The 16,809-nt window shown below is 38.0% G+C and overlaps 2 protein-coding genes across 8 annotated transcripts in view; one reads left to right on the forward strand and one right to left on the reverse strand.

Moving 5' to 3' along the window:
- baiap2l1a (BAR/IMD domain containing adaptor protein 2 like 1a) overlaps positions 1-13,592 on the reverse strand; it is a 38,986-nt gene extending 25,394 nt beyond the window's left edge. The window contains exons 1-3 of one of the 4 annotated variants that reach the window (XM_077502887.1): positions 13,574-13,592; positions 642-710; positions 465-538 (exon numbers count right to left, since the gene is read on the reverse strand). In XM_077502887.1, the coding sequence (XP_077359013.1) occupies positions 465-538; positions 642-710; positions 13,574-13,577 (147 nt within the window). In that variant the 5' untranslated portion in view covers positions 13,578-13,592. Of the gene's footprint in view, positions 1-368; positions 416-454; positions 539-641; positions 723-13,573 lie in introns of those variants that run through there. The other 3 variants (XM_077502885.1, XM_077502888.1, XM_077502886.1) reach the window with 3 other exon arrangements.
- tmem130 (transmembrane protein 130) lies at positions 1-15,359 on the forward strand. 4 transcript variants are annotated; one of them, XM_077502892.1, is made up of 9 exons: positions 7-345; positions 1,427-1,607; positions 1,674-1,744; positions 1,808-1,979; positions 2,058-2,203; positions 3,182-3,266; positions 3,331-3,533; positions 5,344-5,450; positions 13,752-15,357. In XM_077502892.1, exons 2-9 carry the CDS (start codon positions 1,600-1,602, stop codon positions 13,887-13,889), a joined length of 930 nt encoding a protein of 309 aa, XP_077359018.1. In that variant the 5' UTR covers positions 7-345; positions 1,427-1,599; the 3' UTR covers positions 13,890-15,357. The 4 variants fall into 4 exon arrangements, with proteins under 4 accessions (XP_077359019.1, XP_077359018.1, XP_077359016.1 ...); XM_077502890.1 differs by having other exon boundaries at positions 1,444-1,607; XM_077502889.1 differs by having other exon boundaries at positions 1,481-1,607.
- Positions 15,360-16,809: the final 1,450 nt, after the last annotated feature.

Genomic DNA, 16,809 nt, shown 5'->3' on the forward strand with positions numbered 1-16,809 from the left:
CGGTTCTCCAGCTTCTTGTGGGCAAAAAAAAATCCGCATAATAATAATAACAATAATAATAATAATTATTATTATTATTATTATTATTATTTGTATAGAACAGAGATGGGCTACTGGGCTACACTGATAGACATATCTGACATATATAGAACCTTTGAAAACACAAGTTCACAAAGTACTTTGTCAGAGTAGAACAAGACCAAACGTCATGAGCACTAAAACAAAAGGAAAGGAAAACAATATAGAGAGAAACCCCACGCAGAGAAGAAGCCCCATGAATGCAACAACTTGTAACTTATACTGAAACATACAAACAAATAAAAGGGGAGCGAAAGAGGTTAAAAGGTCAGTAAGAACCCCATACATACTTTTAACTTGTAAAATCTTCACATCAATTCGACAGTAAACAGACTGGAAGCAAACAGAGTGGCATGTTGTCAACGCTCGTACGTACATATGCTCACGTTTTTCGATGACGCCATCTTGGTCCTTCTGGTCTTAACTAAATGAGAAGGACTCCTTCTCATTTCCTTAAAACCTATGTTCGAGGGGGAAAAAAAGAAGAAATTGTGAAAAATACCTGCAAAAAAACCAAACAAACAAACATCGAAAATGTAAAGTAAAACACAAAAGAGAGATACCTGTAGTTGGACTGTGCCGTAACCATGTGAACTGATGCTGGACGGTGGTGTGAAGTTCGCTACCGCCACCTAGTGTTGAAAGTGTGAAGCTCACGCTTCAGTCAAATTTTTGCTTGCGACCCAAAATAAAAGGTAGGAATAAATAAATAAACAAGTAAATAAATAAATTCGACTGAGTAACTTTTAGGTTAGTCATAAAGTATTACCAACACTGCATATAAATTTGAATGAACAAGCTTGTTGTTGTTTTGCCGATTGTTTCCCTTCTATAAAAAGGTAAAATAACCACAAGAGGGAGCTACAGTACCAATGTATGTACAAGCCTAAGCTTCGTGGCAATTTACTTTTAGAACTTCATTTTACGATCAGCATTGTCGTTGATTTCAACACATTAGAACAAACAAAGAATTATATCTCATCTGAAACTTAAATACTGTACTGCAAAAAAAAGCAAAACGAAAAGCCAATTAGGTGGCTAACCATTTCCAGGTACAGTATACATGTTCATACATTTGATATGTTTTCCTACAGTTCCTTGTATGCCCATTTTATATCCATTATCATGTCTAAAGTGTTAAATGGATTACCACAAAAAAGTATCACAATGTAACACAACCACAATGAAAAGTTTGCCTTTAACATTTTACGCAAAAAAAAATTAACCAGAAAAATCATGTTAATTGCAATATCATGTGCATAAAAAAATGTTTAGTATTTATGATGATGAAAAAAACAACACGTTACTTGTGATAATTGTTTGACCCCCCTCATAAGCACAAAAGTAGATTGTTGTTCTTGCAAGGGCACATGACTTGCAACTCATGGTGGCAATTTTCAAGCCTTCATGGAGGTGAGGAGAATCTGGAGAATCTGAGAGGAGCTCAGAAGTACGACACACGCATTGTCGCTTACTTGCCATCGACTTCATTTTACGTCCTTGAGGGAGGATCGGTAAAACATGGACAGGTACACTTGAATTCAAGACGGTTTGCTTGTTTCAGAAAGTCGATGAACTTGATTATGCGTTGACAGAACACGGTTGCCGCTTTTCATCCTGGTTTTCTTGGGTGCGACAGAGTCTGACGGGCCCCTGACAGATTTAGGTAATTGATCTTCACTTTTCTACTCTTGCATGCAACCATGACACGTAATCTCTCGTTTATCAGAAAATATCGCCGGGAAGCTGGTTTTCTATCAAATGGACGGCAACGCCACCTACGTGCGAGACAGCGGAGAGCTGGCTTCGGACATTCCCACCGAGACGACGTTCCAACTTTCCGACCCGCGGCAGAATCTCAGCGCGGCAAACGTCAGCTACACGTGGGATTTGGGAAACGGGTACGAGGACTGTTTTGATGCTCATTCTTAAAATGTTTGGCATTCTTCGCGATGATCATTTTGTTTATGGAAATGCAGGGAGGTCATCCAGGGGACTGAGCCTGTTGTACGCTACCACTACGCCTTGTCTGGAAATTACACGCTCCGGTTGAAAATTGGTGTCAATATGACCAAATACAAACCTCCATTAAGTGGAATCTACTCCAAGGATATTCAAGTGCTTGGTTTGTATATAATAAAGTCATTCCATTAGACCAGAGGTGTCCAAACTATGACCCGGGGGCCCATTTACGGTCCGCCCGCCATTTTTCAGTGGCCGGCGACATATGCTAAAAATGGCATTTGTACTCAGTTCAAATAAAATAAAAACAAAAATGTTTGGAGATAGTCAAAATAAGAAGGGAGGGTGTCGAAAAACACAGGTGCTATTCAAGTTTATTTTACTTAACTAAAACGAATGAGAAAAAAAAAATCAAAACAACGATTTTGTTAACGAAATAAAATAAAAACAAGATGCTTTAAAAAAAAATAAAAATAAAACTAACTGAAACTACATTTTATGTTTACAAAACTAACTAAAATAAAACTAACTATAATTATAGCAACAAAATGTCCTTCGTTTTAGTCTTTGGTAATAAATTTAATGCATGAGCCTTTGGGGGTGATTTTAAATGTGATTTTTTAAGTAGATTTATTTTGATATAAACCGGAATAATGACGTTGCGCCCATGGTGTTTTTTTAAATATTGCGCACAAGTAATACACATTTTCAAAAAAACTAAAACTAATACTGAAACTAACTAAACTAAAACTAAGCATTTATTAAAGAACTAAAACTAATAAAAAAAAAAAAAAACTAACAGACCCACCTTGAAAACTAATTCAAACTAACTAAATTTAAAAAAAAAAAAAAACTCCAAATAAAATAAAAACTAAAATGAAAATTTCCAAAACTATAATAACCCAACTGCCATATTACAAATAAATTGGAATAAATTGGTTTATATACTGTAGGATTTTTCTAAATATGCAAAAGCACAAGTACATTTTTAGAACTAAACACAATTTCTCTTCATAACATTATGTGGCCCTTGCGTCCTTCTGATTTTCTGTGTGGCCCTCAAATGAAAAAAATTGGACACCCCTGCATTAGACTATCCTACAATTGTTTTTGACGAACAAGTGTGAAAACTGATTTACAGATGCCATTAAAAGCATTGAGTTGAAGGGCCCTTCTGACTATCAAGTGTCTCAAACCACCAACCTGGCTTTTCACGTGAATGGAAGGTAAGTTACAGTTTGTTTTCCAATCTTGATATGACCTCAAGGAAGAACCTGAGAATGCTTTCAGTCCCCCCATGTGGGTTTGTTGGCGCTTCCTTCCCAACTGCGCGGCCGACACGGCGGCGGGCTGCACGCTGACAACGCTGTACGAGAACACCTTGTGGCTCAACCACACCTTCACCTCGGTCGGGGTTCACTGCCTGGACGTCAGCGTCCGCAATGACATCAGCAAGCTGCAGACGTCCTTCAGTCTCTTGGTCAGGAAAAGCAGTGAGTGAAGCCCGCGCAACATACACACAGACAACTCATCACGTATGGCCGTCAGGTGTCTTTGCATGAGAAAAGACGCAGGCCGAAACTGGCCTAAAGGTTGAGCGACACAAGCAGGATGTGTTAAAGAGCAAGACACACCAATATTTTATAGTTAATTTCATGTTGTTTGTGAAGAATTTGAACCTTCAGGAAGGATGAGTGCCCTTTAAGATTTCTTTCTCTCTCTCTCTCTCTCTCCTCATCTCTCTCTCTCTCTCTCTCTCTCTCTCTCTCTCTCTCTCTCTCTCTCTCTCTCTCTCTCTCTCTCTCTCTCTATCTATCTATCTATCTATCCATCTAGCTAGCTATCGAGCTAGCTATTGAGCTAAGCTTCTCTCTCTCTCTCTCTCTCTCTCTCTATCTATCTATCTATCTATCTATCTATCTATCTATCTATCCATCTAGCTAGCTAGCTAGCTATCGAGCTAGCTATTGAGCTAAGCTTCCCTCTCTCTCTCTCTCTCTCTCTCTCTCTCTCTCTCTCTCTCTCTCTCTCTATCTATCTATCTATCGAGCTAGCTATCTATCGAGCTAGCTATCTACGAGCTAGCTATCTATCGAGCTATCTATCTATCGAGCTAGCTATCGAGCTAACTATCAAGCTAAGCTTTCTCCCCTCTCTCTCTCTCTCTCTCTCTCTCTCTCTCTCTCTCTCTCTCTCTCTCTCTCTCTCTCTCTCTCTAGCTAGCTAGCTATCGAGCTAACTATCAAGCTAAGCTTTCCTCTCTCTCTCTCTATCTATCTATCTATCTATCTATCTATCTATCCATCTAGCTAGCTAGGTAGCTATCCGAGCTAGCTAGCTAGCTAGCTATCGAGCGAAGCTCCCCCCCCCCTCTCTCTCTCTCTCTCTCTCATCGCTCTCTCTCTCTCTCTCTCTCTCTCTCTCTCCACTGTCCCTTTAAATGGGGGCACAGCATGAACCTGAAAACCACTAATGCATATCCTCACCCATTTTAACTTTTGTATTTTTTTGATCATATAAGAGAATGCATTGGGCACCATGAATGGCAACCAGAAACACATTTGTAATGAAAACAACAATTATTGCAACAATTATAACAATTACAAGTGTTTGTAATTTAATTTATTCAACTAAGAAATGTCAACAAATGTCAATGCGTGGTTCCCTAAAAGTCTCTTCCATGGTGCAGTTGAATGGAGAGGGGTGTGAAATTATGTAATTTGGCCCATAAATTTAAAAGAAGAGAGCCTATTTAGTAATTTATGCCACTGTGACAGCAGATAAAAAGCTGTAAATCATAACTACAGTATATCCAAGGCATATGTTGCATGCTAATACGGAATTTAAAGCCTTATGTTTGTGATAGTCTAGAATAACAGATACAATATCACACACATTGTTCCTTTCATGAGTACGCTAATATGGATTATATGTCCACCTTTCTATGGAATGTATCTTATTGGCACAGTCAAAGGGAGCTGGGTAAAATTCAAGACCTTTCACTGTGTCATGAGGTGTTTCGGATAAAACTTTCAATGTGCCGTTCAGCCACGTTAGTTCCGCAAGAGGCCAGTCAAAATGGAGGAATGCGACCCTATCGCAGTTTACGATCTGAAGGGCCTGCAAATGTTTCCTGTGCTCAATTGATTTGCTCTTGTTGCTAAGTTACGATTATGCTAAACCCCATTCTTTGTGGGGAAATAAATTACAGTTCACATTTAAGTCACAACATTCAGCACTAATCATGACCTCACCCAACCCACCAATTCTCATCCTAACAATGCGAAATGACGTTCATTCCAGACAACACCAACATGATCTTCATCCTGTCTTCCGCTGCTATCCTTGTGGCGACCTTCTCTTTCATCACAGTCATCGCCTGCCACCCTCGATATCACAACAGAGCTAAGGTACAACAAAAGGAAAGTTGCATGTGGGCATAGTTTGCCTGGGTGGGCAAAGGATGGCTTTTATTTACTTTGTTAGTCATTTATCTCATTAAATGCACCCTTAAAAACTGCTGGATTCAATGTAACCCACGTAGCTAACCCAGCACTTGGTCCAAACTGATGGAGGTAAAGACTTGTTGAAATATAATCACACCGATGAGTAACCAATAAATGGGTTAGTAGGTTAGCAATGCAGCTGAGGTTAAAGATAATACTAATTTTATTAACATTTTCAAAATGGCGACCATGCAGCTATTTCAGCCAATATTAGAATATTATATTTAGTATATTTAAGTTTTTTTTTATACTTATTTTACTAAATAATTAATCAATTATTTATATTTCAATTTATTATAAAAAAATATTTCATATATTAATTAATTAAATAACCGTGATTTTTATTTATTTATTTATTTATTTTTTTATTTATTTTTTTAACATTAATTAGCGATCTGGCCCATCTGTCCACCCCAGCTGTAAGTAAATATTATGACCACGAGAGGGCAGACTGGACCCAGAAACTGAGAAGAGCAAATCTTGTGTGGCCGTCAAAAATAATAATAACTAGAGCTGCGAGCAGCTATAAAGGGCCCTCGCAGCCCGGGCCACGTTGGGGTCCTTGCACGTTGGGCTACTGGCATATTGGAAGCAAAATTTCTTTGAAAATGGCATAATAAACGTTTACATGTAGAATATTTTTTTTTGCCAGTGTGTGTCAAGCTCAACGGGTTTTGGTGGTTGTTAAGACCTGCAAAAATCAGCGTCCTTTTTTATTTTTAGGCAATGAGTTGCCCTGATTGGTATTTTTTGTAAAAGTGTATATACACATCATCGCTCGTTGTACTCATTGCACAATGTTACTTTTATTGTCCAAAGGGGCAATCAAAAATGAATAAAACAAAATGGAAACGTGCATACGTTTGGATCGGTGTGAAGCCAGTGAACAATTTGAGTGGTGGAAACTAAAAGAATATTCATAAATGACTTAGTTATCACACTTAGAATGAGTGTACATTTTTTGTACAAAACACCGTATGTGGGTTTATATATATATATATATATATATATATATATATATAAATGCCTCAAGGGCTAGGTGGCGCTGTATTTATAACTGAATGTTGTCATAGAGATACCTTCAGGCCTTGATTATAAGCATACATGTCAAGTGTGGGATTTTTTTTGGAGCATGTACCGTGGAGTTATTAAGCATATCCTTCATTCACGATATTGCTTTTAATGTCCACAGAGGCTATCAAAAATAAATAAAAATATATATATGTTTGGATAAGTCTGATGCCAGTGAACATTTTGAGTGGTGGAAACTAAAAGAATATTCATAAATGACTTAGTTATCACACTCAGAATGAGTTGACATTTTTTGTACAAAATACCGTATGTGGGGTATTTTTTTTTTATGCCTCAAGGGCTAGGTGGCGCTGCATATATAACTGAATGTTGTCATAGAGATAGCTTCAGGCCTTGACGATAAACATACATGTCAAGTTTGGGATTTTTTGGAGCATGTACCGGGGAGTTATTAAGCATATCCTTTTTCAGTGCGAAACACAAATTTTGATGCCCCGCCTTCATCATATAGTATTTCGAAAGGTCAAGATTTTTCCCCCTGTCGTTGGCTCAGGACTTGACATGGTCCAGGTCAAGTCTTAACTCAGTCAGATGAAACGTGTAGGAGAAGTGGGCAAAAGTCTGCCCCCTGTGAATGTGCAAAAATTGTCAAAAATGGGACATTCAAAAATTCGTAGCTCACTTCCTGTTCATTTTAGCATATGGGTCCAAGAGACTTTTTTGTAGGTCTTGGGCTCCCTCATACACCTAAAAATATTCGTCGTTCTTGCTTAAACGTACAACCGGGGCTGCTTCGTTAAAAACTTCTAGGGGGCGCTATTGAGTCATTTTTGTAAAAATAGCACAATCAACAATAAAATATTGCTAATTTTACCAGGCCAGATGTGTGTGCCAAGTTTCATGAGTTTCTGTGCATGTTTAGACCCTCAAAACTGGCGTTATTTTCTTGGCGAACAGCGCTTAGCCACACCCACAGCAATTCGCGAAAACTCACAAACTTCGTGTTGTGACATCATGAAGGCCGAAACCCTCATCTGAGCAAATATGAGGTAGGTCCAGTTAACGTGTTTGGAGAAAAACGTAGAAGAAAATTCGTAAGAAAAAAAATTGCCACTAGGTGGCGCTATCAGTTAGATGAAATATAAGTCAGGAGATGTCTTTAGGGCTGGACTCTCATCAAATGTGTGAAATTTTGAGAAGATAGGATCATCTCGGTCAAGTTAATGCAGCTTTTATTTTCACGAAAAATCTTCAGACTTTGCGTCACCGTAGCGGCCACGCCCTTTGGCGAAAAGTTACAATATTCGGTGTGGGGCATGATCAACATCTTAAGGCCTTTCTGACCAATTTTCAAATGGATCCCTTCAACAAGCTCAGCACAGTAGCTAAAAACGTAAAGTATGACATTTATTGTAACCACTAGGTGGCGCTATATGTATAACTGAATTTTATCATATAGATGTTTTCAGGCCGTGACTATTACGTTGCCTGAGAAGTTTGAGATTTTTTGGAGCTTGAACATGGGAGTTATTAAGCATTTGCTCTTTCTGGACAAATGAAATTTTAAAGGCAATATTTGATGCCCCGCCCCCGTCATATAGTATTTCAAAAAGGCAAGATGTTTTGCCCAGTTTTTCTCTCAGGTCTTGAGATGATAAATGCCAAGTTTGAAGTCAATTGGATGAAAAATGTTTGCAAAGGGGGAAAAAGCATGACCACAGTGAATGTGCCAAAATAGGCCAAAATTGGACATAAAAAAATTCATAGCTCACTTCCTGTACATTTTAGCTACATGGTCCCAATAGACTTTTTTGTGCGTCTCGGGGTGCTACACGTGCCTGCCAATTTTCGTTGCTCTAGCTCAAACGTGCCGGGCTTGGTTTTTATTTTTCTATGCTAGGGGGCGCTATAGAGTCGCGTTGTTATGACGACTTCATAATATCAAATTTTTCGCCGGGCCTGAGGAGTGTGCAAAGTTTGGTGAGTTTTCGTAAATGTTTAGGTACCCAAAATCGTGATCGTTTACGGAGAAGAAGAAGAAGAATAATAACTAGAGCTGCGAGCAGCTATAAAGGGCCCTCGCAGCCCGGGCCACGTTGGGGTACTTGCACGTTGGGGAACTTGCACGTTGGGGTACTCGCACGTTGGGGTACTGGCACATTATGAGCAAAATTTCTTTGAACATGGCATGACAAACCTTTACATGTGATTTTTTTTTTGCCAGGTGTGATGTGTGTGACAAGCTCAATGTGTTTTGGTGATTGTCAAGATGTGCAAAAATCAGCTTCATTTTTTATTTTTAGGGAATGAGTTGACCTGACTGTTTTTTTTTTGCAAAAGTATGTATACCCATCATCGCTTGTACTCATTGCACAATGTTGCTTTTATTGTCCATAGAGGCGATAAAAAAAAATGAAACTGAATAAAAAAACTACTGTTGTTTGGATCGGTCTGATACCAGTGAACATCTTGAGTAGTGGAAAGTAAAAGAATATTCATAAATGACTTAGTTATAACACTTACGAGTTCACAAATTTTGTTCAAAATACCGTGTTTTTTTTTTTTTTTTTTTTTTTTTTTAATGCCTCAAGGACTAGGTGGCGCAGTATTTATCACTGAATTTTGTCATAGAGATACCTTCAGGCCTTGACTATAAATATACATGTTAAGTGTGGGATTTTTTGGAGCATGTACCGGGGAGTTATTCAGCATATCCTTCATTCACGTTACTGCTTTTAACGTCAATAGAGGCTATCAAAAATAAATAAAACTAAATAAAAAATACGTATGTTTGGATAGGTCTGATGCTAGTGAAAATTTTGAGTGGTGGAAAGTAAAAGAATATTCATAAATGACTTAGTTATCACACTTAGAATGAGTTTACATTTTTTGTACAAAATACCGTATGTGGGGTATTTTTTTGTTTTGCCTCAAGGGCTAGGTGGCGCTGCATATATAACTGAATGTTGTCATAGAGATACCTTCAGGCCTTGACTATGAGCATACATGTCAAGTTTGGGATTTTTTGGAGGATGTACTGGGAAGTTATTAAGCATATCCTTTTTCAGTTCGAAACACAAAGTTTGATGCCCCGCCTTCATCATATAGTATTTCGAAAAGTCAAGATTTTCCCCCCTGTCGTTGGCTCAGGTCTTGACATGGTCCAGGTCAAGTCTGAAGTCAGTCGGATGAAACGTGTAGGAGAAGTGGGCAAAAGTATGCCCCCTGTAAATGTGCAAATATCGTCAAAAATGGGACATTCAAAAATTCGTAGCTCACTTCCTGTTCATTTTAGCATGTAGGCCCAAGAGACTTTTTTGTAGGTCTTGGGCTCCCTCATACACCTAAAAATATTCGTCGTTCTTGCTTAAACGTACAACCGGGGCTGCTTCGTTAAAAATTTCTAGGGGGCGCTATTGAGTCATTTTTGTAAAAATAGCACAATCAACAATAAGATATTGCTCATTTTACCAGGCCAGATGTGTGTGCCAAGTTTCATGAGTTTCTGTGCATTTTTAGACCCTCAAAACTGGCGTTGTTTTCTTGGCGAACAGCGCTTAGCCACGCCCACAGCAATTCGCGAAAACTCACAAACTTCGTGTTGTGACATCATGAAGGCCGAAACCCTCAACATTTGTCACACTTAGAATGAGTGTACATTTTTTGTACAAAATACCGTATGTGGGGTATTATTATTTTTTTTATATATATATATATATATGCCTCAAGGGCTAGGTGGCGCTGTATTTATAACTGAATTTTGTCATAGAGATACCTTCACGCCTTGACTATAAATATACATGTCAAGTTTGGGATTTTTTGAAGCATGCACCGGGGAGTTATTAAGCATATCCTTCATTCACGATATTGCTTTTAATGTCCACAGAGGCTATCAAAAATAAATAAAAATATATATATGTTTGGATAAGTCTGATGCCAGTGAACATTTTGAGTGGTGGAAACTAAAAGAATATTCATAAATGACTTAGTTATCACACTTAGAATGAGTTTACATTTTTTGTACAAAATACCGTATGTGGGGTATTTTTTTTTTATGCCTCAAGGGCTAGGTGGCGCTGCATATATAACTGAATGTTGTCATAGAGATACTTTCAGGCCTTGATGATAAACATACATGTCAAGTTTGGGATTTTTTGGAGCATGTACCGGGGAGTTATTAAGCATATCCTTTTTCAGTGCGAAACACAAATTTTGATGCCCCGCCTTCATCATATAGTATTTCGAAAAGTCAAGATTTTTCCCCCTGTCGTTGGCTCAGGTCTTGACATGGTCCAGGTCAAGTCTGAAGTCAGTCGGATGAAACGTGTAGGAGAAGTGGGCAAAAGTATGCCCCCTGTAAATGTGCAAAAATCGTCAAAAATGGGACATTTAAAAATTCGTAGCTCACTTCCTGTTCATTATAGCATATGGGTCCAAGTGACTTTTTTGTAGGTCTTGGGCTTCCTAATACACCTAAAAAATTTTGTAGCTCTTGCTTAAACGTACAACCGGGGCTGCTTCGTTAAAAATTTCTAGGGGGCGCTATTGAGTCATTTTTGTAAAAATAGCACAATCAACAATAAAATATTGCTAATTTTACCAGGCCAGATGTGTGTGCCAAGTTTCATGAGTTTCTGTGCATGTTTAGACCCTCAAAATTGGCGTTGTTTTCTTGGCGAACAGCGCTTAGCCACGCCCACAGCGATTCGCGAAAACTCACAAACTTCATGTTGTGACAGCATGAAGGCCGACACCCTCATCTGAGCAAATATGAGGTAGGTCCAGTTAACATGGTTGGAGAAAAACATTGAAGAAAAATCGTGAGAAAAAAAATTGCCAGTAGGTGGCGCTATCAGTAAGATGAAATATAAGTTTGTAGATGTCTTTAGGACTGGACTCTCATCAATTGTGTAAAATTTTGAGAAGATAGCATCATCTCGGTCAAGTTAATGCAGCTTTTGTTGTCACGAGAAATCTTCAGACTTTGCGGCACCGTAGCGGCCACGCCCTTTGGCGAAAAGTTACAATATTCGGTGTGGGGCATGATCAACATCTTAAGGCTTTTCTGACCAATTTTCAACTGGATCCCTTCAACGAGCTCAGCACAGTAGCTAAAAACGTAAAGTATGACAATTATTGTTACCACTAGGTGGCGCTACATGGATAACTGAATTTTATCATATAGATGTTTTCAGGCCGTGACTATTAAGTTGCCTGATAAGTTTGAGATTTTTTGGAGCTTGAACATGGGAGTTATTAAGCATTTGCTCTTTCTGGACAAATGAAATTTTAAAGGCAATATTTGATGCCCCGCCCCCGTCATATAGTATTTCGAAAAGGCAAGATTTTTTCCCCAGTTGTTCTCTCAGGTCTTGAGATGATAAATGCCAAGTTTGAAGTCAATGGGATGAAAAATGTTTGCAAAGGGGTCAAAAGCATGACCACAGTGAATGTGCCAAAATAGGCCAAAATTGGACATTAAAAAATTCATAGCTCACTTCCTGTACATTTTAGCTACATGGTCCCAATAGACTTTTTTGTGCGTCTCGGGGTGCTACACGTGCCTGCCAATTTTCGTTGCTCTAGCTCAAACATGCCGGGCTTGGTTTTTATTTTTCTATGCTAGGGGGCGCTACAGAGTCGCGTTGTTATGACGACTTCATAATATCAAATTTTTCGCCGGGCCTGAGGAGTGTGCAAAGTTTGGTGAGTTTTCGTAAATGTTTAGGTACCCAAAATCGTGATCGTTTACGGAGAAGAAGAAGAAGAAGAAGAAGAAGAAGAATAATAATAATAATAATAATAATCCGATCGAAAAACAATAGGGACCTCGCAGCGGTAGCTGCTCGGGCCCTAATAATAATCCGATCGAAAAACAATAGGGACCTCGCAGCGGTAGCTGCTCGGGCCCTAATAAATAAATAAATAAATAAATAAAGAGCCTTATTATTTCTGTAAGAGTTTTTCATACTGATCATTTAGTGTACATAAAATGTACAGTGGGTACAAATACCGTAAAACCTTCCTCAGGGTTGTCAAACTTATTTTCATAATTTGTGACCCACAACATAATTATGGTTGCCCTCAAAGGGTCACTTATAAAGGTGAAACCAGGAAAACCTTAAAACTAGGTGACACTACTGCTGAAAGAGACTCAACTGAACAAGTGTGAACAGATTACAGTCAGCTTGTCAAGTTTTAGGCGTGGTTGTGGACCCAAATGCAGCGAAGCGGGACGAGGAGGCGGCGGTGACGTAAGAAGGGAATTTAATTAAACCAAAACAAAAGCGAAATCCAAAAGGTAAGCTAAATAAGACATTGGGGAAGCAAAAAAACAAACAAAAAACAAAAAAACGGCATCATGACGGGGTGAAAACACCAATGAATAGACGCGGACATCAGGGAGACAAGAAACTAAATACACAGACACACTAATTGACACAACGAAACAATTGAGAGGTTTCTGGGGTTGGCGTAAGACTCTGATTTTGTAACTATGTGGATGGCAGGAAGTGTTTAGTTGGTGCTGGATTTTACTTTGACTTATCTTTCTTTTCTTTGACCTTTCCTCTGGACCTTCTGAACTACACGACTCTGGCGAGTATCCGGTTAAGGTGAAGGGTAATGGGATTTTTATGAGGTTTTAGGTGAATTAATGAGTATAAATTTACACGTATTTACACGCACGCACACAAACGCACGTATACACATAATAATAATAATAAAAAAGATCACAACAGAAACTTAAAGGAACACGATGACAAACTCAAACAAAACCCACTAAAAACAAGAACCCTGACAAAAGCAAAAACAAAAAACAAAACAAAATCCAACCCACACCATGACATAGTTAATTACACCCGTGGACCAGGCCCCAGTTGTTCAAAGGTGTTTGAATTAAATGAATTTTAGTGACCCCATGCTGCTATCCTACCAGGTTTTATTTTACACGCATAAGCAGCCTTCAGTGTGATATCAAATCTAATTTAGCTCACCCATTATCCGGATTTGGTAATCTTCAAAACGGGATTAGACTGATCCACTCCAAGTCGATCTGAGCACCTGGGATAAAAAAAAGTAAGACGGATTACGTGATCGCGGATTGCCAAATGGCTACGGATATGGCATTGTATGTAACATTGCGAAATGTTTTTCATTTGCATTCTTTTGCAGATGGCAGCATCCAGCAATGCTTTGTTCCTGAAGAGGCACACAGATGGCCACAGCAGAATCGTTTTCAACGTGTCCCGTGTTGACAGGGAAGAGAAAGAAGCACTGTGGGTACAGAATGGTACACACTACTACTCTTAACCATTCTCATGAGTCATTTCATGGAGCTACTGGAGGAATTCCATTTCTTTTTCGGTATATTATGGAAAAAAAAGTACATACTTTGGTTCAACTGGGACAGTAATCAAGTTCATATTACTTCCCATGCTTTTATTCTTTTGCTTTTATCATGATTTACAAATCTGTTTAAAACTTTGGGGGAAACATCTTGTTTTGCAACATGGCTGTGGTTGATCTCTTATACTCTGCTGCCACCTGCTGGCCGTTTTTGTAATAACTACCATTGCTTCAACAGTTCTCCTAATAAGTTCAGAGGCTGCATCAAAGACTTCTGTATGCTCTATCAAAAACGAAATATGTATTTGGAACACTGTTAATATTTAAAATAGAACGTATTTACACGTTTTTGGGAGCAAATGAGTTCATGATGTTATAAGGATGTTAATCCTTGTCATATCTATTGTGTTACCAGTAAATAATTATTTAACATGTTTATGTCGGTCTACGATTTAAAAATAAATAAATAAACAAATCGCAACTTTAAGTTGTGTGTGAAATAATGACATCCAGGACGATTCTCCCGTGCAAGTTGCATTGCTCATCTGAGGACTGCTTGTGAAATTATAAATTTATATGTTTTGATTGTGGCCAGCTGATTAATTGGTCCGACATGACAAATTCTTTTCAAAATCATCTTGCGGGCCGGGTGAAACCCCTTTGCGGGCCTGAACCGGCCCGCGGGCCGTATGTTTGACACCCTTGCTCTTTGCTGTTCGAATGAATCATTTAGTTACCCGTGTGAGTTCACAAGGCTAGTAGGTCATAACCCACGTGTATATGACATTGCGTGAGGTCGATCAATTAGTGACCCACGGCGCTCGAGCTAAACCCCTCGTGAATTATTAACTTTCATAAAGGTCATTTTAATGCACTGAGTGTTGGTTTATGCTCAGTGAGAACTGCTAAGTGATCAGTGACCTACTTTTTCTTTTTTTTCGTTAATGTGTACTTTCTTTGTGAATTTCTTTCCAGAAAAAAAATTAAGATCTATTTTGGAAAGTTTCTGCATGTTTTCTTAATCACTGTCGTCAAGCTAAATGTAACACATGAAAGAACAACAAAGCCATTGAAAATTAATCAGACACCCTATTGCAAAAACTAATGTTGAAAAATACAGACAACATATTAATTAATAATAAAGTGACATATGCCACTTGAGGACTTTACTACGGAGCCCCTAAGGTGACATGGTAGAAAAAATAAAAAATAAAAAATAAAAAAATGCGTTCCCTCTTTGCGAGAGAACGCAAAAATGTTTTTTTTCGCTTACCATGTTGTCACCTTAGGTGCACCGTAAACACTTCCGGGTCATCTTCCATGTGACCAAAAGCGACGAGGAAGGAACGTTTGTAAACATGAAACAAAGCAGTGGGAAAGCTTTCCCAAAGCGACTAGGACGGAGCATTTATTTTCCCACCCACTGCTTTGTTTACACGTCGCTTTTGGTCGCAGGGAAGATGACCCGGAAGTGTTTACGGCGCAGCTAAGGTGACATGATAGGCGAAAAAAACAACATGGCGTTTTTTGCGAGGGCACGCAAAGTTTTCATTTTTTTTCTACCATATGTCACCTTAGGGGCTCCGTACTTTTCGCCAGCTGTGTTGCAAAACGGTGGAGTTATTCAAGCGCCTGTCTAATGACAGCTTGTCCCCGTTTCATTAATAATCGTGACATTCCTAATGAATGTGTCCTGACAGAGACGCAGTCGGAGGGCTTGTGGTTGCTATGGTAATCGTCAACCTTGACCTCAGCTTATGTTGAGTTTTAAATCTGATCAATAACGGTAAGACTTTTGAAAAGAAAATATTTTTTTTAAATGTCAGATTGGTTTTGTATATGTAAGAGTCTCTCTTGTTGAAATCCTATTTTCAAAAAGTTGTTGATTCAATTAAAATGTATTAAACATTCAAAGTAATCTCCTTATTGACAGAGCAATTGATGGTGGCCCACTGAAAAAACACTTAAGAAGTGTAAAAAAAGAAAAGAAAAAAAAGTGCATAATGGTAAAGACATAAACAGCTTCATAAAAATCATCTTAGTTGCACAATTACATACGTCTTCATATAATCATAATAATGGTAAAGGCGTGCAAAAGTTCTGACATTTTCAAAAATTCTTACATATTTCAGACGTAACACCGTTTGTTTTCTCTCCAGTGACATTAATGGTAAAAAAAAATAAAAAAAAAAGTTGAATGACAAATTTGTTCCTAAAAAAATAAATTATTTAATTTAATGCATGAGCCTTTGGGGATGATTTTAAATGTGATTTTTAGTAGATTTATTTTGATATAAACCGGAATAATGACGTTTGAAAGTATGTCACACAGAAGTGACGTCATCTAGCAACAGCCAATAGTAAAGCACCTTCAGTTGACGTCACTCCCATGCTGTTTTTTTTAAATATTGAGCAAAGTAATACACATTAAAAAAAAAAAAACTAATACTAATACTGAAACTAACAAACCAAACTAAAACTAAGCATTTTTTAAAGAATTAATAAAAACTAGCAGAACCACCCTGAAAACTAATAAAAACTAACTAAAATGAAAAATTCCAGAACTATAATAACCCTACTGCCATATTACAAATTAATCGGTTTATATACTGTAGCATTTTTCTAAATATGCAAAAGTACAAATAAATTATTTGTACTATTTTTCGGACTAAACACAATTTCTCTTCATAACATTATGTGGCCCTTAAGTCCTTCCGATTTTTTTTTACCCATTTATGTCACACATTTACATTAAATATTAATTTGATGTGAAAATGTGTATCATTACTGGTTAACTGACTAAATCGTAGGTATAATTTCACAAGTAGATCATTGTCAAGAAAAATCCTGAATTTCAAGACCCTGAGTATTTAACGGAACACAA

Source organism: Festucalex cinctus, chromosome 17 (assembly GCF_051991245.1).
Source record: "Festucalex cinctus isolate MCC-2025b chromosome 17, RoL_Fcin_1.0, whole genome shotgun sequence".
Taxonomy (NCBI): domain Eukaryota; kingdom Metazoa; phylum Chordata; class Actinopteri; order Syngnathiformes; family Syngnathidae; genus Festucalex; species Festucalex cinctus.

What these genes read in the sequence shown, in the direction of transcription:
- tmem130 (XM_077502892.1), top strand. An exon ending in ACGTGGGATTTGGGAAACGG is followed by an intron (nt 1,980 to 2,057) that starts GTACGAGGACTG and finishes ATGGAAATGCAG; the next exon opens with GGAGGTCATCCAGGGGACTG. An exon ending in GATATCACAACAGAGCTAAG is followed by an intron (nt 5,451 to 13,751) that starts GTACAACAAAAG and finishes ATTCTTTTGCAG; the next exon opens with ATGGCAGCATCCAGCAATGC.